The 18,618-nt window shown below is 45.0% G+C and overlaps 1 protein-coding gene across 1 annotated transcript; it reads left to right on the top strand.

Moving 5' to 3' along the window:
• The first annotated feature begins 5,659 nt into the window (after nt 1–5,659).
• LOC122563415 (F-box only protein 39-like) lies at nt 5,660–18,618 on the top strand. The gene is made up of 5 exons (XM_087976764.1): nt 5,660–5,790; nt 10,557–11,024; nt 11,690–12,262; nt 15,119–15,295; nt 17,875–18,618. Exons 2-5 carry the CDS (start codon nt 10,578–10,580, stop codon nt 18,001–18,003), a joined length of 1,326 nt encoding a protein of 441 aa, XP_087832890.1. The 5' UTR covers nt 5,660–5,790; nt 10,557–10,577; the 3' UTR covers nt 18,004–18,618.

Raw genomic sequence — 18,618 nt, 5'->3', positions numbered from 1 at the left:
CTTGTGTTCTTCTGTTCTTAAGACTCTGCCACAGTTTTCAATATTCTTTTAATCCCAGGGCTTCTACTTGGAAAGCATAGTTTCAGAATTCTGTGGTCAGGAACTTGTTCAAACAAGTTATGCTATCTTTGATTGTTGAAATTGTGATGGTTGTGTTGGCGACAAAGAATTTGGCATGCGAAATGTTGCAGTAGTAATGGCTGCCAATAAGTTCTGACTAAATTATCCCAGCTGTACTCCTGCTGTTACAGTTCAATCACTCCTCTCCCTCACCACCGTACTCCAGACCCTCCCGAAACCCTCCTTCGCAGTTCCAACTTTCACTCTCACAGGATCGGTCCCTGCCACTCCACTCACAGCTCTTCCCTACCCTCCATTGTCAGTGTCACCAGCCCTTTCCCCAACCCCTCACCGGCCCAATCCACCCACCCCCTCACCGGCCCAATCCACCCACCCCCTCACCGGCCCAATCCACCCACTCCCTCACCGGCCCTATCCACCCACCCCCTCACTGGCCCAATCCACCCACCCCCTCACCGGCCCAATCCACCCACCCCCTCACCGGCCCTATCCACCCACCCCCTCACTGGCCCAATCCACCCACCCCCTCACCGGCCCAATCCACCCACTCCCTCACTGGCCCAATCCACCCACTCCCTCACCGGCCCTATCCACCCACCCCCTCACCGGCCCTATCCACCCACCCCCTCACCGGCCCAATCCACCCACCCCCTCACCGGCCCAATCCACCCACCCCCTCACCGGCCCAATCCACCCACTCCCTCACTGGCCCAATCCACCCACCCCCTCACCGGCCCAATCCACCCACTCCCTCACTGGCCCAATCCACCCACTCCCTCACCGGCCCTATCCACCCACTCCCTCACCGGCCCAATCCACCCACCCCCTCACTGGCCCAATCCACCCACCCCCTCACCAGCCCAATCCACCCATCCCCTCACCAGCCCTATCCACCCAACCCCTCACCGGCCCTACATCCCCACCCCCTCACCATCCCTATCCACCCACCCCCTCACCGGCCCTATCCACCCACCCCCTCACCGGCTCTATCCACCCACCCCCTCACCGGCTCTATCCACCCACCCCACACCGGCCCTATCCACCCACCCCCTCACTGGCCCAATCCACCCACCCCCTCACCAGCCCAATCCACCCACCCCCTCACCGGCCCAATCCACCCACTCCCTCACCGGCCCTATCCACCCACTCCCTCACCGGCCCAATCCACCCACCCCCTCACTGGCCCAATCCACCCACCCCCTCACCAGCCCAATCCACCCATCCCCTCACCAGCCCTATCCACCCACCCCCTCACCAGCCCTATCCACCCACCCCCTCACCAGCCCTACATCCCCACCCCTTCACCGGCCCTATCTACCCACCCCATCACTGTCCCTATCCACCTACCCCATCACCGGCCCTATCCACCCACACCCTCACCGGGCCTAATCACCCACCCCATCACCAGCCCTATTCACCCACTCCCTCACTGGCCCTATCCACTCTCCCCACCGGCCCTATCTACCCACTCTCAGCAGGTCTATCCCTTCAGTATCACCAGCAGTCCCCCTCCCTCCACTCTCACTGGCCCTCCCCCTCACCCGACTCTCACCGGGCTTACTATCACCAGCCCCAACCCCCCCACTTTGACTGGCTCTACCCACTGACTCTCACAGGCCTTACCTTCACCACTTCCACGACCTTGTTTCACACCACCATTTTCACCAGCTACTCCGCCAACTCCCCAACACTCATGACTTCAGTCCCCACCACCACAGCTCCAACAGGGTTCCGTCACCTCTCTTAGGTTTTCATTGAGGGGCTGTGACAATTTCTAAGCCTTGAAAAGGGTCCCCAATAGGAAAAGGATAGGCAGCGTGCTGTGTAAGTACTCCCCTCACCATAAGCCCAAAGGGCAACAGAGTATTCTGTCTATGCGCTGGGCTGTACTAACTCTATCAACAGCACCTCCTAACCCAATCTGGTTTTAAAATGGACAGAGTTAAAAATCACACAACACTAGATTATAGTCCAACAGGTTTATTTGGAAGCACTAGCTTGTGGAGCAATAGTCCAACCCTGTCTCCTCCACATCATGTATAAATTGGATAGAAGGGGGTATTACAAAATGGCTCCCAGAAATCATATGGCTACCCTTATAGTTTCAGGTGGTGTTAGAACTACATCATAATAATCTCTTTAAGTCTTACAAGAGCTATTTGGAAATTCAGTGAACATTTCCAAAGGCAAATAGAAACTCAGTGACAATGATTTTCCTCAGGGTGTGATCAGCTCTTTCTACCCCTGCTAAAAGCTGACAGAATGACAGCTACCATTTGAGACAATTGAAAAATTACTTACCTTGTTCTGAGGACAATGGATGAGTCAGTGCTGCAGATCTGGGTTAATCCAAAACCTAGTAGCTAAGCGTGATGCAACAGTTTGGGAAAACAACCAATCTAAAGTTGAACATGAATGTAGGGAAGAATGCCTCCTGGGTTCGGGCAAGCAGCTGGGGTGACTGTGGCATAAAATCAGGTGGCACGGTTGATGTTAATGTTCCTATTTCTACTCACCTCTACTGAGGAGTTTTAACCAGCGACTGGGCAAGTGATGGGCAGCTCGCCTATACTTGGGCCATTGAAGCTTTTAAATGGCTTATAAATTAAACCTTCAGGTTTCTTCCTGCATTGTTGGTAGCAACCTCGGGGGGCGGGGGCGGGGGGGGGGGTGGGGGCAGCACAGAGTAATGATAGGATATGCAGCTGGTGATGGTTGGAGATATATTCCCTTTTATTGAATTCAACAGGGTTCATTACCAATGGCAGTCGCTAGCACTTCTTTTTGTTCCCCTCAGCCCAGCTTCACAATTGTGGCCCCTATCCCTTCTGCCCTTCATAGCAAGAGCTAGTCCCAGAGAAGATATCCAGAGAAGACCTTGGAATCTGACCTCCTTGCTGCTTTTCTCAATGGCCTGGCTGCAATCTCAGCAGTGGCCACCACTTCTGGGGTGCTACTGAGATGGGGTGGGGGGGGGGGGGGGGGCGGTGTGTCTGCTTGACCAGCAGTTCTTGGAGGGAGGACTACTTTAACTCTGGTCTCTCTGTGTGTTAGTGGCCTGATATCCTAATATGTGAACTAGTGTGCTGTGAGGTTCACAGTTCTGATCATATCCACTAAACACTCTTGCTCTGCAGGTGAAGAAAAAGAAAAAATAATCTCTCATTGAGTGCTCCTAGTCAGCTACAGACAAAAGGAATCAGGACAAAATCAACCTAGAAAACCAAGAATCTTGAACTCAACTATTTAACCACTAGTGTCAAGAGTGTGATGCTAGTTTTTGCCTGAAATGTTGATTTTCCTGCTCCTCGGATGCTGCCTTACCTGCTGTGTGTTTCCAGCACCACAATCTTGACTCTAATCTCCAGCATCTTCAGTCCTCACTTTTGCCCTGTTTAACCACTAAGTGTCAATGCTACCACTAATATCCACCGCAACAGCTATAATGTGTAACTATCCACTCTTCATGAACAATTCAGTGACTAGTCTACATATTTTCTTTTAAACTTTACCTTTTTGGCCTGACCTCTTATTTCCAATCCGCGTATATGTGTGTCACTCCAAATTCTTCTTGTGGTTAGTAGTTAATCAAGTAACTCTTCTAGTTCATTCAAGGAAACTGGGATAAGTTGGTTCATTTTAAAGCAGAAGGTCATTTTGGTCTGGGGAGAAAGCATTGCACAAGGAAAGAGATCCTTTTAAAATTAAACTTGATGCAACCAACTGAGGGGATGGATGAATAATTAAGGGAAACCAATTACCCCTTCCTCACCCAGGAACCGAGCAATTTAGCAGAGTCAGTCTGAAGTTGAAATGAATCAGTGAAACACGAGTGGGGATTGGTTGTAACAGTTAGTACTGGAGCAGAGTAGGGCAGAGATAGATCCTGCAAGGTTGTCATGTATGTTCTATACTTAAATCCAGTTTGAAGAAGTAGTTTGAGGTCTAGTCTGATTTTATGTGAATAGATAAACACACACTAGAATGGGCAGGAGATACCAATCCAGTGTAAATAGAGTTTTTCTGGAAAAAAATCGCAGGACAAGAATCCTGGGAATTCTGAGGGTGAAGAGTCACCTGAAGTGAGGTGGTCTCTGGTGTAGGTCTGCACCAGCTGACCAGTCCCTGAGGCTTCCTGAGCTGGGGAAGGGCCAACGTAGGTACACTTCTATTGGGGTGGAATCACCTCAGATCCACATCCAAAATCAATAAGAGTTTCCGGCCAGTAGACGCAGCAGGGCCTGAATGCATTGGGCATCTTTCTCAGACAAGGTAACTGATGAGTCTGTAGCAGGTTTTTGGGCAGTGCTATTGGCAAATAGCTACTTGAGCCGCAAGCAGAAGCCCCTCATTGCCATTCAGTTCAGCTGTTGGTCTGTGCAGCCAGGGGAATCAGCAGATGCCTGAAAACAGGGTGAAGGTGGGTTTGCTAAAGAGTTGTCAAGCAGCTGCCAAAATGAGGAAACAAACATTTGCTGCCTTTTGCCTTGGATACGATTGGTCTAAAACCATGTTAGTCAAAAAAAGCAATCATTAGCCTGGTCAAATTGGCCGACAGTAAATGAGGTACACACAAGGTAAGCTTCAGTCTCCCAAATGGTTCTGTGAACATCTTTAACCAATAAGATTGTTGGAAAGTGACACAAAGAGCAAATCAGAAACAAAACCAGAGATGGCTGTAAAAATATGAAGGAGGGTCACTGGACCCGAAACTTTAACTCTGCTTTTCTCCACAGATACTGCCAAACCTGCTGAGTTTTTTCCAACAATTCTTGATTTCTAGCATCCGCGGGTCTTTGTTTTTTTTTGCTCGATGAACAAGTCCTTTCTCTAGACCAACGTAATTGCTGGAGACCAGCACTGGTCAACCAGTTGACTCACGAACAGAAGGCATTTCGAAAATAAATGTAGATTGCTTTTAGTGAAATCTGTCAATTTGTACTGCAACTGCATCATAGGTTACAAAGGCCCCACGTGATCATTTTGTTTCAGCAAAAACAGTGCTTCTTTCTGAACTCCACATCAGGTTTGAAATTCCTCAGGGAGAACTGGAGAAGTGTGAGGGAGAAAATTTGTGAAGGAGCAAAGCAATGGGGGAGTGGGGAGGAGGAGGAGAATGTGGGTGGGAATTATTCATCGCTACTTTAAAACTTGCGACTCCCAAATTTCACCTCCCGCCCCCTCCTCTTTGGGAATCCCTGCTCTGGCAGTTTAAGATTGATGGGGAGACTTGAAAGTTCAAATTCCTGAGGGCTTGCAGTAAGAAACATCCTGATTCTCACAGTTCTGGTGGTTTCTGAACAAGTCCACACTCGCTGGCAGAGTGAAAATGACTCATTTTTTAATCAGGTAACAAATTTCAGTCTGGGAATTTTAACAACACTGACACAAAGTGAAATGTAACAATCATGACATGATGTCACAGAGGTTGCTATGATCTGATAACACCGTGAGACATCACTTGATCAGTTTTAATGGCAGCACAGGAGAGAAGCTTTGATTCACAGTTAATAGTGAAAGGGGTCTTGATTGACAGTGAACCGAGTGTTTGTGGGGAAGTGCAATTTGATGAAAACTACCACCAACACAACTGGTTCTCAATCTGTGCTTAGAACAATCCTTCAAGAAAATATTGATATTTGACTGAATTTATAGTTATTCTTTAAGCTGGAGTGTGATGTGACGAGTCTCTTATTGATGAATTAGCTGGTAAGTTACTAACGCCTATTACTAAACCAAGCCTGTGATTATTTTCATTATTGTGAACCTAAATTGTTAGACCTATTCCACTATTCCCAATTATTGGTTTCAAACAGTTTGAAGTTTTCTGGAATTATTCATTAATAACCTGCTCATTTTATAAAGAATATGACTTTTTATATAAAAGATGACAATATAATGGAATGCTTCAGAAAGTCACCCTACACATTTCTGTATCAGCCAAAGTCTGCCATTAACATTGCAACAGCTGACAGCAAAATTGAATGAGAAATGTTGACATTATAGTTTGCAAACACACACAAGTGGAGAACATGTGTTAGCTGTGAAATATCATTTCCTTAGGGTTATTACTAGGGGTATGGAAGAGTGAGGAGGCTGTGATAAACTAGTGTGGAGCACTAGGGAAGGTCTCCATACCATGCAGCGTGGAACATGGCCATTCAACCCATCAAGTCCATACCAACCCACTGAAGAGCATTCCACCTCGACCCACCCTCTACCCCTGCATCTCCCGTGGCTAATCCAACTAGCCTGCACAATCTGGTACACTATGGGCAATTTAGTATGGCTAATCCACCAAACCTGTACATGTTTGGACAATGGGAGGAAACTGGAGCACCTGGAGGAAACCCATGCAGACATAGCGGCAAACATGCAAACTCCACACAGACAGTCACCTGAAGTTAGAATTGAACCTGGGTCCCTGGTGGTGTGAGGTAGCAGCCAACCACTGAGTCACTGTGCCGCCCTAGCTAGAGCATTGCATTTCATTCTGCATGTCACACTTTAGGAGAGATGGGAAGAGTATTGGAAAGACCCAGAAACAATTCACAAGGATGCTTCCAGCAATGAGAACCTTTAGGTGGAAAGACGAGATTCTGTGGCTCTTTCTTTGGGGAAGAGAAAGTTGAGTGAATTTAATAGATATGTTCAAAATCACGAGGGGTCTGGAGAGAGTGGACAGAAGCTATCCCCATCAGTGAAATGTTTGAGAATGAGAAAGCTGAGATTTATGGTAAATCCAAACAAAAATATTTATAGAGACCTACAGCACAGAAAGAGATCCTTTGGTCCAATTCGGCCAAGTTTCCCAAACTATACTAGTCACATTTGCTTGCATTTGGTTCATATCCTTCTAAACTCCAGACATGAAGAGAAAGATCCCCATGCAGCAAATGGTTGGGAATGCTTGGTCTTAGAGTATGGCCTTCCGGATGGAATCAGATTGTTATCTGAAAAGAGAGGGAGTTATGGGGCAGTATGGTAGCAGGTGAGTTGCTCATTCAGGGAACCAGCACACACATGATAGGATGGATGACCTCTTGTGTTGTGACTATCCTGTGATTCTATAGATTAATTGGGTTTAATGAGTAACTTGCTTACATACTTGACAATTAAATGCAATATTACATAAATAATGGACAGTTCGACATAGAGAAAAGAAAGGAAGGCAAAAGAGGTCAGAAGTTGATATAAATTCCCAGAAAAAACTTGCGAGCTAAAATCTGGACCACAAGTATGGTTATTGGTGACAAACTCCAATCCTGAAAGCAGCTGTAGGAAAGGAAGGGAGGCTCATAATTAGCCTGACAGCAGCACGTAGACAGGTTATAATGAGCGCAAGAAACTGTGACAGTTTGATGTTGGAAAATATGAGCTTATGCAAACAGCTACCTTTTCTAATAAACAGCTACATTAGGAAACTGAAGAAGGATGTGATTTGGGAGGCCATTTAGTAAGAAGGGGAAACAGATGTGAAAAACAATCACAGAGCCAAGTATTCCTCGCGTTTTGAGCCAGGGAGATTGGAATGGAAAAGGAGGAAGCAACTTGTGTTTGGTTGTGTTGTGCTTTTGGAGTAAGGACAGTATTTTATTTTAAGACGAGGAAGATTCAAAAGGACATGGAGGGGGTGTTAGCCAGAATGATGTAAGTTCAGAGTGTTAATTGTTTGGGCGGATTGCCAAAATATGGCTATTACTTCCTTGAGAATACAACGTTGAATTTAGAATGAAACAGTTCATGAAGAAAATCAGGAAACAATTTTATTTTTGTACAAAGTGTATGGATGATGAGGCAATTAAAACTTTCAAGATTGAGATAGATAACTATAGATGTGGTAGAGTTTAGTTATCAAGATTTTTTCTCTCAATTAGTTTACCAGTGTTACTGGTTAGGCCAGCATTTATTGACCATCCCAAGTTGCCTTTGAGATGGAAGTTGAGCTGCTTTCCTGTACAGCTATAGTCTGGGAATGGGGTATAGGGCAGCAGGGGTGATGGGCACACTCTCAATAATGTTAGGAAGGCAATTCCAAGACTTGAACCCAGCAACAGTAAAGGACTGACAATAGATTGCCAGGGCTAGATGTTGGGGGTAGGTAGAACACCACCTAGATGCTGGTGTTTCCATCTACCTGCCTGCCACCCATGTCCTTCTGGATGGATGCAGATGAAAGTCATAGAATCCCTACCATGTGAGAGCAGACCATTTGGCCCATCAAGTCCACGTCACCGACACCCCCCAACAAAAGAGTATTCCACTCACACCAACCCCCCCCCCCCACGCCTCAACCTATCCCCACGCCCCTGCATTTCCCATGGCCAACCCACCGAACCTGCACATCTTTGGACTATGGGAAGAAACTAGAGCAATGGAGGAATTTGCAAACTCCACACTGACAGCCACCTGAGGCTGAGATTGAACCTGGGTCCGTGGTGCTGTGAGGCGGCAGTGCTAACCACTGAGCCACCGCACTATCCCAGAAGTTAGAAAAATTGAATTGGGATGCTTGTCAGCAACGGCCTACTTGAATGGAAGAGCTCAGCTAGAGGGGCCACAGAGATGTGCGAGGATAAAACTCTTGTCATTACAGACAAGCCTATTGGGTGGTACACTCAGCTGTGTAGTATTCTTACATTTAATGTACGTGGCTACCTAAAGGTGGATATTATTGTTATTAGAGAAATTTCTAATGGGGGAGAGACTGATGTGAAAGTTTCCAAGAATTGTGTGACCTGAATTTAATGTGGTATTTTGGACTTGATTTTCAATCGAGGGTTTAGATTAGATTACATTATAGTGTGGAAACAGGCCCTTCGGCCCAACAAGTCCACACCGATCCGCCGAAGCGTAACCCACCCATACCCCTACATTTACCCCTTACCTAACACTACGGGCAATTTAGCATGCACATCTTTGGACTGTGGGAGAAAACCGGAGCACCCGGAGGAAACCCAAGCAGACATAGGGAGAACGTGCAAACTCCACACAGTCAGTCACCTGAGGTGGGAATTGAACCCTGGTCTCTGGCGCAGTGAGGCAGCAGTGCTAACCACTGTGCCACCGTGCCACCCATAAACACCATTTAAACACCATTCTGTGCCATGTGAGTCAGGCAAACTAGTCCTTAAATGTAAACACCCTGTTTTGGACAGAGGTGAACTTGATGTCCATTTGATAGAAAGGACTGTTACTGGGGGGTGGGAGCAACCAGCAGAGAGTGAGGGTGGCAAAAGCAGATAGCAGCCATGATGGGGCCTGCCAATGCTTTCAAATGGGGTAAGGGCAACACACGTTCCTCAGAGGGTCAGCAGACTCACCACATGCAAATGGCACTACATCCCATTCACAACAAGACCGTTTCGTTGCTAAAACAAAATGTGGCACAGTAGCTCAGTGGTGAGCACTTGCCTCACAATACCAGGGACCCGGGTTCAGTTCCTGCCTCGGGTGACTGTCTGTGTGGAGTTTGCACATTCTCCCTGTGTATACCTGGGTTTGCTCTGGTTTCCACCCACAGTCCAAAGACATGCAGGGTAGGTGAATTGGCCATGCTAAATTGCTCATAGTGTTCAGGGTTGTGTAGGCTAGGTGTGTTCGTCAGGGTTAAATATAGAGTAATAAGGTAAGGAAATGGATTTGGATGGAATACTGTTTGGAGGGTTGGTGTGGACTTGTTCAGCCAAAGGGCCTGTTTCCACACTATAGGGATTCTAGGTGAAACCAGTTAGTGTCTGCCCCCATTGAACCCAGTAGCCATGTATATTGGACACCAGGCTGTTTGGTTTAGTTTTAAAATCACTTTCTTGCCCTCCCTAGCCTCTCAGAGAGATTATCTGGCCATTAATTGGAGACAAGCATGTTCCTGACCTTCCTCTCCCTCTTGCCCAACACGCTGAAAATGGCAATTAATTTCAGAGACATTAGGATACTGACATGCAATCCAGGAGTAGAAACATAGGAACATCGAAATAGGAGCAGGATCAGGCCATTTGGCCCTTCAAGCCTGCTCACTCCATTTAATGTGATCATGGATGATCATCCAACTCAGCCCCCTGTACATGTTTTCTCCCCGTATCCTTTGATCCTTTAAGAACTATATCTAACTCCTTTTTGAAAGAATTCAATGTTTTGGTCTCAATTGCTTTCTGTGGCAGAGAATTTCTCAGGCTCACTATTTGTTAAGTGAAGACAATTCTCCTCATCTGAGTCCTCACTGGCCTACTCTATATCCTTAAAGTGTGGGTATTTTCCGTGTCTGTGAGCAATTGAAAATCTGAGCAAATATATTGCTGATCTCTATTGTAAATCTTACTCAGTATTACCAGTAGGTTGGCACTCCAATTATTGAGTAATAATGAGCCCTTCAGTAAAGTTGTACAAAAGTGAGCTGGCCCTGAACTATCTGATTGACACTTGAACTGGCTTCTGACCTAACTAGTGCTTGTGTTTTTAATCCATGTCAATGGCAGTGTTCACTCTGACTGAACAGGATGGAGATATGTCATGACCAATCTACGGACGCAGGAAACTGGAGTGAGTTGCCAGAGGTATCCCTGAGGCAGGTGTTCCGATGGCTTGGGGATCAAGACAGGGTCCGGGCAGCACTGGTATGCAAATGCTGGAACCACGTGATGCATTCACCTGCTTTGTGGAGATCCAGAACGTTCACCTTCTGCGGGAGGCCGTCTAAGTACCGTCGGGCTGAGTACGAGTCAGCCATCTGGTACGCCAAGAAGTTCGGCAGATATCTGGTAAACTGCGAGATTAAATTCATGAATCCGTACAACTCTCTTCTGACACGGAGATTCCAAATAACAATGAGGAGTTTCCTGGCGCGTTTGGGAAATGAAAATAACAGATTAAAGTCATTCACCATCCAACATTTAGAATTGGACCGTCTTGTGTGGAGTTCGTCCGTTAGGAATGCCTTCCTAAAGGTAAGGTCTGTTCCTTGATTTCAGTTGCAAGGTTCAGTTTGTATTTAATGGAAGGGAACACAACAGCACCTTTTTAAGGCTGTATACACTGAGTGATTGGGTCTTCCCACATTAACGTCTACTCCCACCAGAAGGTGTAAACAAGTAAGCAAGTTGCTGTTTCCTTCCCTGGAATGGTGGGCTCTTTCTCCAAATAATCTCCATGCTGGAGCATGCCCAAAAATGGCACCATGGGAATGGGCAGAGTGGCCAGTCGGTGTCCACCTGACTGATGAAGGCCAGTGTGCCAAAAGCCTTCTTCACTGCCCTATCTACTTGTGACTCCACTTTCAGGGACCTGTGCACCTGACCTCCACAACACCCCTTAAAGCTCTCCCATTCACCATGAAACTCCTACCTGGTTCTGGTAATGTAAACAAAATAACACCATTCACTGCCACAAGCCTCAAAAATAAGATTGAAAATGTAATGTCTGTAAAGCTAAGTAACATTCAGCACTTCATCTTTCTTTGAGGAGGATGAACCAATGCGACATGCTGAATTTGGAAATGAGAGAAACTGTAGCAGTGTAGGATTTATGATCTGTATTTACTTGAAATGTGTAATGCTGTCATACAGATTGAACTGAAAATTGATCCAGTACATTCTTTTCCCTTTCCTTAAAGAGTCTGAACTTCTTCCTCCGACGTGAGTGCAGACATCTTCAGTCCTTCAACCTGAGGGGGGCACGGTTAGGCATAGAACAGGGCTTTTCCATCTTAAACTCGCTGATCCACCAGAGGAACAGGAGCTCCATCGCTGAACTCAACATCGAAGATTTCTTCAGCCATCACCTAGCCATCTACGCCAACCCCACCTTCCCTAAGATTATTCGCAGCTTCTGCAATCTGAGCAGCCTTTCGATCAACTACAACTGCATCTCTGATGACCTCCTGGACACCCTGTGTGAAAGCTGCTACCAGACCCTCAGGACCATGAACATTAAATGCCATATCCACGATCCTCACAATCAGGTTGTGTGGGGGCTTTCCTGGTCCAAACTCGCTAAGCGGGCTATCAATCTGAAGGTCAACTTTTATTTTGAGCTTGTGATGAAGAATGATCGCCTGACTCGGATTTTGGTGCCAGAGATCCCAGTGAGGAGTTTAAATTTTAGGAGCTGTTACTTCAGTGATCCCGACTGGACAATGAAACCCACCCTGACTGATCTAATTCCACATTACAAGAATACACTACAGGTAAGAGGGATTTCAAACGTGTGGTCAAGGACCAGCTCAGTGCAAGTTCAATATTTAAACCATTCAGGTCAGACTAGCTAATCCCACACACGCAACATTTCAGTAACTCTCCATTCAGTAACTCTGAAACAGATACTTTCTAATCAATGTGTTCAGAGATGTTTGTACACACCACTGGAGCTGGCAGGGCTTGGACAGAAGCCTCCAGGTCTAGAGGTGGGGATAGTACCACTGCACCACTAGAGTCTGAGATAAGTTGCTTGAGATTTACAATTTGTCTGCCTGACAACCCTGTGGCAAAATGGTCACTTTGGTGACACAACTTTGCAGGGTTCGTGTTGGTCAAACCACTTTAACTGTGCCATGCAGAACAGATTCATATCCAAAGCTTGGTACATAAGCCTTTAAACCAGAGAGAGGAAAATGGTTCAGGATCATGCTCTGGGTCAAAATGCAGTGAGCCCCTCTTCCTGGCTAGAGGATGTGTGTGTGCAGCCCCTGAGCGATGACTGAGATATCCTTGCTTGCAACGCCCTCTACAATCAAACTGCTTTATTACTCCACCATGGAGAATGACTAATCAGTAAGGCACCTACTGGAGCCCGCCCAAGAATCAATGTCCATTGAAAAAAATTGAGGATTGGCAAAAGAAAAACACAAGGCCAAGTTCTTTCCACTGATGCCAATCTATTTTTAAGAGCAGTTATCACATTTCTTTATTTTCAAACTTTACATTAAATAAAAAAATGTTATTGACAAAAGAAAAGGTGTAATTAAGTTTATCATTTCATTTCTTGCTATTTTGACTTGCTATGATCATCTTAATAGTGTCATGGATTCATACAGCACGGAAAACAGACCCTTCGGTCCAACCAGTCCTTGCCAATTATAATCCCAAACTAAACTAGTCCCACCTGCCTGCTCCTGGCCTATATCCCTCCAAACCTTTCCTATTCATGAACTTATCCAAATGTCTTTTAAATGTTGCAACTGTATTTGCATCCACCACTTTCTCTGGCAGTTCATTCCACCCATAAACCATTCATTATCAAACTAATGATTGGAAAGTCAGCGGTCTTAGCTTAAGCCCAGATTGATGAGTTTATGCAGTTCTACATTACAGGAAAGTGATCTTCCACATGTTAGGCCTGTGTTGAATCCACACAAGAAAGATGTGTTTTTCATCTTCAATATTTAAAGGATTGAATAGCGTGGCAGTCGATGATGAGCTACTAACATTAAAACAGAACAGAAGCAAAATATCATTACACTGTGCATCAAGGTGCAGGAATTCGCTATCTGCTTGCCCTTGTGAGTCAGTGGTTACTTCATTGGTTTTGCTATGTGAGCTGAGTGGCTGTTGGCCATTGCCCCAAAGGCTGGCAGTACCCTGTCCATGCAGTTATGGGCACAAGACTAACAGGTTGCCCATGTCTGTGATACAAGGGTATCTGTAAATGAGGTCTCGAATTTGACCAGGATTGGAGTTGATGCCTGGGAAGTCCTCACTATTAAGAGGAGGTTCTGGAGATAAGAGCATAACAAATAGGAACAGGAGAAGGCCATTTGGCCCCTCAGACCTGCTCCACCAATCATTAGCATCATGGCCGACCTGATATTCCTCATGTCCACTTTCCTACCCTTTCCCAATAATCCTCAATTCCCCTACTAATCAAGAATCCACCTCATCCCTAAATATACACAAGCACTCTGCCCCCACAGCTCTCTGTAACAAGGAGTTCCAAAGAGTCACAACTCTCTGAGAGAAGAAATTCATCCTTGTCTCAGTCTTAAAGTAGCTCCCCTTTATCCTGAGACTGTGCTCTCTGGTCTTAGACTCTCCAATGGGGGGAAACATCTTCTCAGCATTTACCCTGTCAAGCTCCTTAAAGAATCCCATATGATTCAATTTGATCATCTCTCATTCTTCTAAACTGCAGTGAGTAGAGTCCCTACCTGTTTAACCTTTGCTCATAAGACAATCCCTCCCATCTGGGGATCGTAAGAGTGAATCTTCTTGAACTGCCTCCAATGACATTTCCTGAAATAAGGAACCAAAACTGCTCTCGGAACGCCAGATGTGATCCTGCCAGCACCTTGTACAGTTGCTTCCCTACTACCCTACTCTGACAACCAAATAGGAAAGGTGTGGAAATAAAGCAGTGAGCGAAAGAAATGGCTGGATGGCAGAGAAGAGAACCCCTTGAAAGAAAAGTCACTGGTCAGAGTCAGGCCAACCTGGTTTATTGGGTTAGTTGCTGCAAGTACTGTCACTCATGGTGCAGCCTCTCCAAATCCAATAGATGATGTCAATCCAGAAGTAATGCATATCCTCGGCGCAGTCCATCATCTTCTCAGCTGAATTAATGCCAACTAAGGGACCCATCTTTGTTATTGTCCTTTGACATCTCAGTATATTTCATCAACAACTTCACTTAGAAATCGTCACCTTGACTGGTACAGCTATTTTGCGAATGATGAGATGGTGTACGATGATGTCCTGTCTTGGCTGATCCAGGTTCATCGACTGATGTTCCAAACGAAATGCTGCTCTGCAGTACACAATTCTCCTTTTTCGTTGTTCGTGTTAAGAAATTAAAATATAATTGGGAATCAAAAGAAATTCTCACCCTGTAATAAGCAGCTAGAGAGACAATAAAGTCCTGTAAATGTCAGAAAGCTGAAGTTTAAAAAAAAAAAGGCCATTCATAGGAGGCTGATAAATATTGGAGAGTTAATGTTAAGTTTTAGAATGCACCATTACAGTAGGATAGACACTGGTTCTCTTAAACTTATATTAGCTATGTCTATGATTTGCACATTCCTCATTCTGAGATTTTAATTTTTTTTTGCCAGAAATTGACATTGGAATTTAATAATAGTCATGAACGGATAGATGATGAATTACTGCAGCTGGTGTTAATATGTGAACGGCTGCACTACATGAAGGTTTGGGCTTTCCTCAGCATTAAGTTCATTGAGACAATGCTACAGTACCGTCAGGAGGGAAAATCCAACTTCCGCACCCTTAAGGTAGAGCAACCATCTTTATTAAGTTCTGGTCACCCTGATATAAAAAGGATATTATTAAGGTGGAGATGGTTTAGAAAAGATTTACCAGCATGTTGCTGGGTATGGTAGGTTTGAGTTATAAAATGCTGATAGGCCGAGATGTTTTTTTTACTGGAACATAGGAGGTAGAGGGGTGATCTCATAGAGGTTTATAAAATCATGAGGGGCATAAAGAAGGTGAATGTCAAGGTCTTTCCCCTAAGGTGTGGGAGTTCAAAACTACGGGCATAATTTTAAGGTAAGAGGAGAAAGTCTTAAGAGAGATCTGAAGAGCAACTTTTTCACACAGAGGGTGGTTCATGTATGGAATTAATTGCCAGAGGAAAGTGGCAGATGCGGGTTACAGCATTGAAAAGGTATTTGGACAGATACATGAAAAGGGAAGGTTTAGAGGGATATGGGCCAAATGCAGACGAATGGGACTGGTTTAGTTTGGGAAACTTGGTCGACATGGACAACTTGGTCCAAAGGGTCTGTTTCCGTGCTGTATGACTTTACGACTCTATTAAATGGGCCTTTTAAACATGAGCAAAGGCCTAGTCACTGACAGAATCCTTTTACTGCCTGGGTTTACTGCTGGTCAACCAGGCCCCAATTGTCCAGCAATGTGTTTCTCATTCTGAAGAGGTTACTCAACAATTGCTGGGTTTTTGTCCCAGAATCTAGAGCTGTTGTTGTGTTTGGCTTTTATTGCGGTGAATACATACCCCTGATGCTGTTTGACTTTCTGTCCCTGTTTATTATTTCAAATCCTGAAGTCCTTTGTGAATGAGTAATCCCTAATCAATGATCCCTGGGTTAGATTACTTACAGCATGGAAACAGGCCCTTCGGCCCAACAAGTCCACACCGACTCTCCATAAGAGCAACCCACCCCGACCCATTCCCCTACCTTTACCCCGACTAATGCACTAACAATGGGCAATTTTAGCTTGGCCAATTCACCTAACCTACACATCTTTGGTCTGTGAGATGAAGCCCACGCAGACACAGGGACAACGTGCAAACTCCACACAGACAGTCACCTGAGGGCGGGAATTGAACCCAGGTCCCAGGCGCTGTGAGGCAACAGTGCTAACCATTGAGCCACAGTGCTGCCCCAGGGGATTAGATGGAAAGGTCAGATAAGCAGGGTCTCTATCTTTTGGAATGTAGAGGAATGAGAGGAGATCATTCTGAAACATTTAAGATTCTGTGAGGTCCAACATGGTGGATGCTGAAAGGATTGTTGCCCTGGCACAGACTAGGACTAGGGAACACAGTTTAAAGATAATGGGACTCTCTTTTATGAGAGACAGTTTTCTTGCAGATGTTTTGGAAATCTCCCAGAAAATGATGCGAGTGAGCCCATTAAACACTTTTAAGCCACAGGTAGATAGATTCCTGATTAATGAGGGAGCCAAAGGCTAGCGACAATCGACATGAATATGGAATTGAGACCACAATCTGATCAAGCATGATTTTATTTGATGGTAAAGCGGGTTCAAGGGACTGAATGGTTTACACCCACTCCTAATTCATATGTTGGTAAGTTTAATCACTTTGTGTTGTGGGTGTGGCCATATGTTTCTTCCACAGGTTCCATTCACATTGCAAATAATTCTGTTCTCGGAAGGTGAAAGTCACTTTATAAATCTTTGACAGTCAACCTCTGCTTCCTAGTGGTTGAATTGTTAAACTGCACCCAGGAATCTCCCAGATTTCATTCCTTGTCTCACAGACAGTATGGAAACAGACCCTTCCGTCCAGATATCCCAACCTAATCTACTCCCACTTGCCAGCACCCGCCCCATATCCCTACAAACCCTTCCTATTCATATACCCATCCAGATGCCTATTAAATGCTGTAATTGTACAAGTGTCCACCATTCCATCTGGCAGCTCATTCCATACACACACCACCGTTTGCGTGAAAACATTGCCCCTTAGATCTCTTTTATATCTTTGCCCTCTTAGCCTAAACCTATGCCCTCTAATTCTGGACTCCCCACCCCAGGGAAAATACCTTGTCTATAAATTTCGATCGGAATAGCAGCAAATTCTGCTGCCTCGTAAATCTCTACTGGGTTAGCAAGATAGCTCTGGGTCTGTGCTTCCCTTTTACTGTCCTCTGATCCTTTGTGGACAATGTAGGATTTGGAGAAACACAAATAGAATTGCTGGAGTACTCAGCAGGTCTGGCAGCATTTCTGGAGAGAAAAACAAATGTTAATGTTTCAGCTACTTCACCTGTTCTGAAGAAGGGTCACTGGACCCAGAATGTTAGCTCAGTTAGCTGAATGGTTGATTTGTAATGTACAGTAACACCGATTGTGTGGATTCAATTTCTGCACTGGCTGAGGTTACCATGAAAGAGACTCCTTCTCAAACTCTCCACTTACTTGAATCATGGTGACCCTCAGATTAAACCTCCCATTGGTCATCTCGAATGAGAGAGCAGCCCTATAGTCTGGTAGAACTATGACAACTTTACTTGTGACAACAGGCAGTAATAAAACATTTATGACTATCGATATGATTGAGACATTGTTTGATCTACAGGTGAGAATCTACATGCACAAGTATGAAACAAATGAAGAGGATAAACTGCTGCGTAACTTGTACATGAAGTACCGAGATCTAATTGACACAGAACTCAATTATTTTGTAATTACTTACCCCTTGATGTAAAGGACAGCTCCACTGAATGGACAACCCAACTAAGCTACATTTAAGCAGTTAAAGAATCAATAAGTGTATTTGTCTGCCAGTCAAATAAAGCCTTCCGAAAAAAAAGACATTATCAGAGGTACACAATGCGTAGGAATAACTGGGAATTATCTCCTACCATTTAAAACACTTGTGTAGCTCCTGACTATTTCAGTTCTTATTCCTAACATGAGAAGCCAGTTGGAACCTAAGACACAAATTCACTGGCTGTAGAAAATGACTGGGGATCTGTAATTCATGTTTGAAGTGGTACAGGGACATTATACAATTGCAGAATTGTACCAGAACAAGCTGCAGATTTCACTTTTGGCAATTCCAGTCTATGAAACACAAGCTTATCTTGTGTATTATCGACCTGTGTGTTGCTATTAGCCAGTAGACAACCAAGGCATTTTTAATGTATTAGTGCTATAAATATTTAAAATGATTTTCATTCAAGACTTTTGGATGTACCAGATCTGCTGATTAGAAGAGGTGTAAGCAAATGCAATTGGTTAAGAGAATGGGTAATTGAAACGTGATATAGCAAACATCTATAAAACCAATTGGCATATCAGAACCATATACGATGTTACA

This window comes from Chiloscyllium plagiosum, unplaced genomic scaffold (assembly GCF_037043375.1).
Source record: "Chiloscyllium plagiosum isolate Xiang-an unplaced genomic scaffold, Cpla_swu_hap1 HiC_scaffold_30, whole genome shotgun sequence".
NCBI classification, from domain to species: Eukaryota; Metazoa; Chordata; class Chondrichthyes; order Orectolobiformes; family Hemiscylliidae; genus Chiloscyllium; species Chiloscyllium plagiosum.
This window is presented reverse-complemented; position numbering and strand designations above follow the sequence as displayed.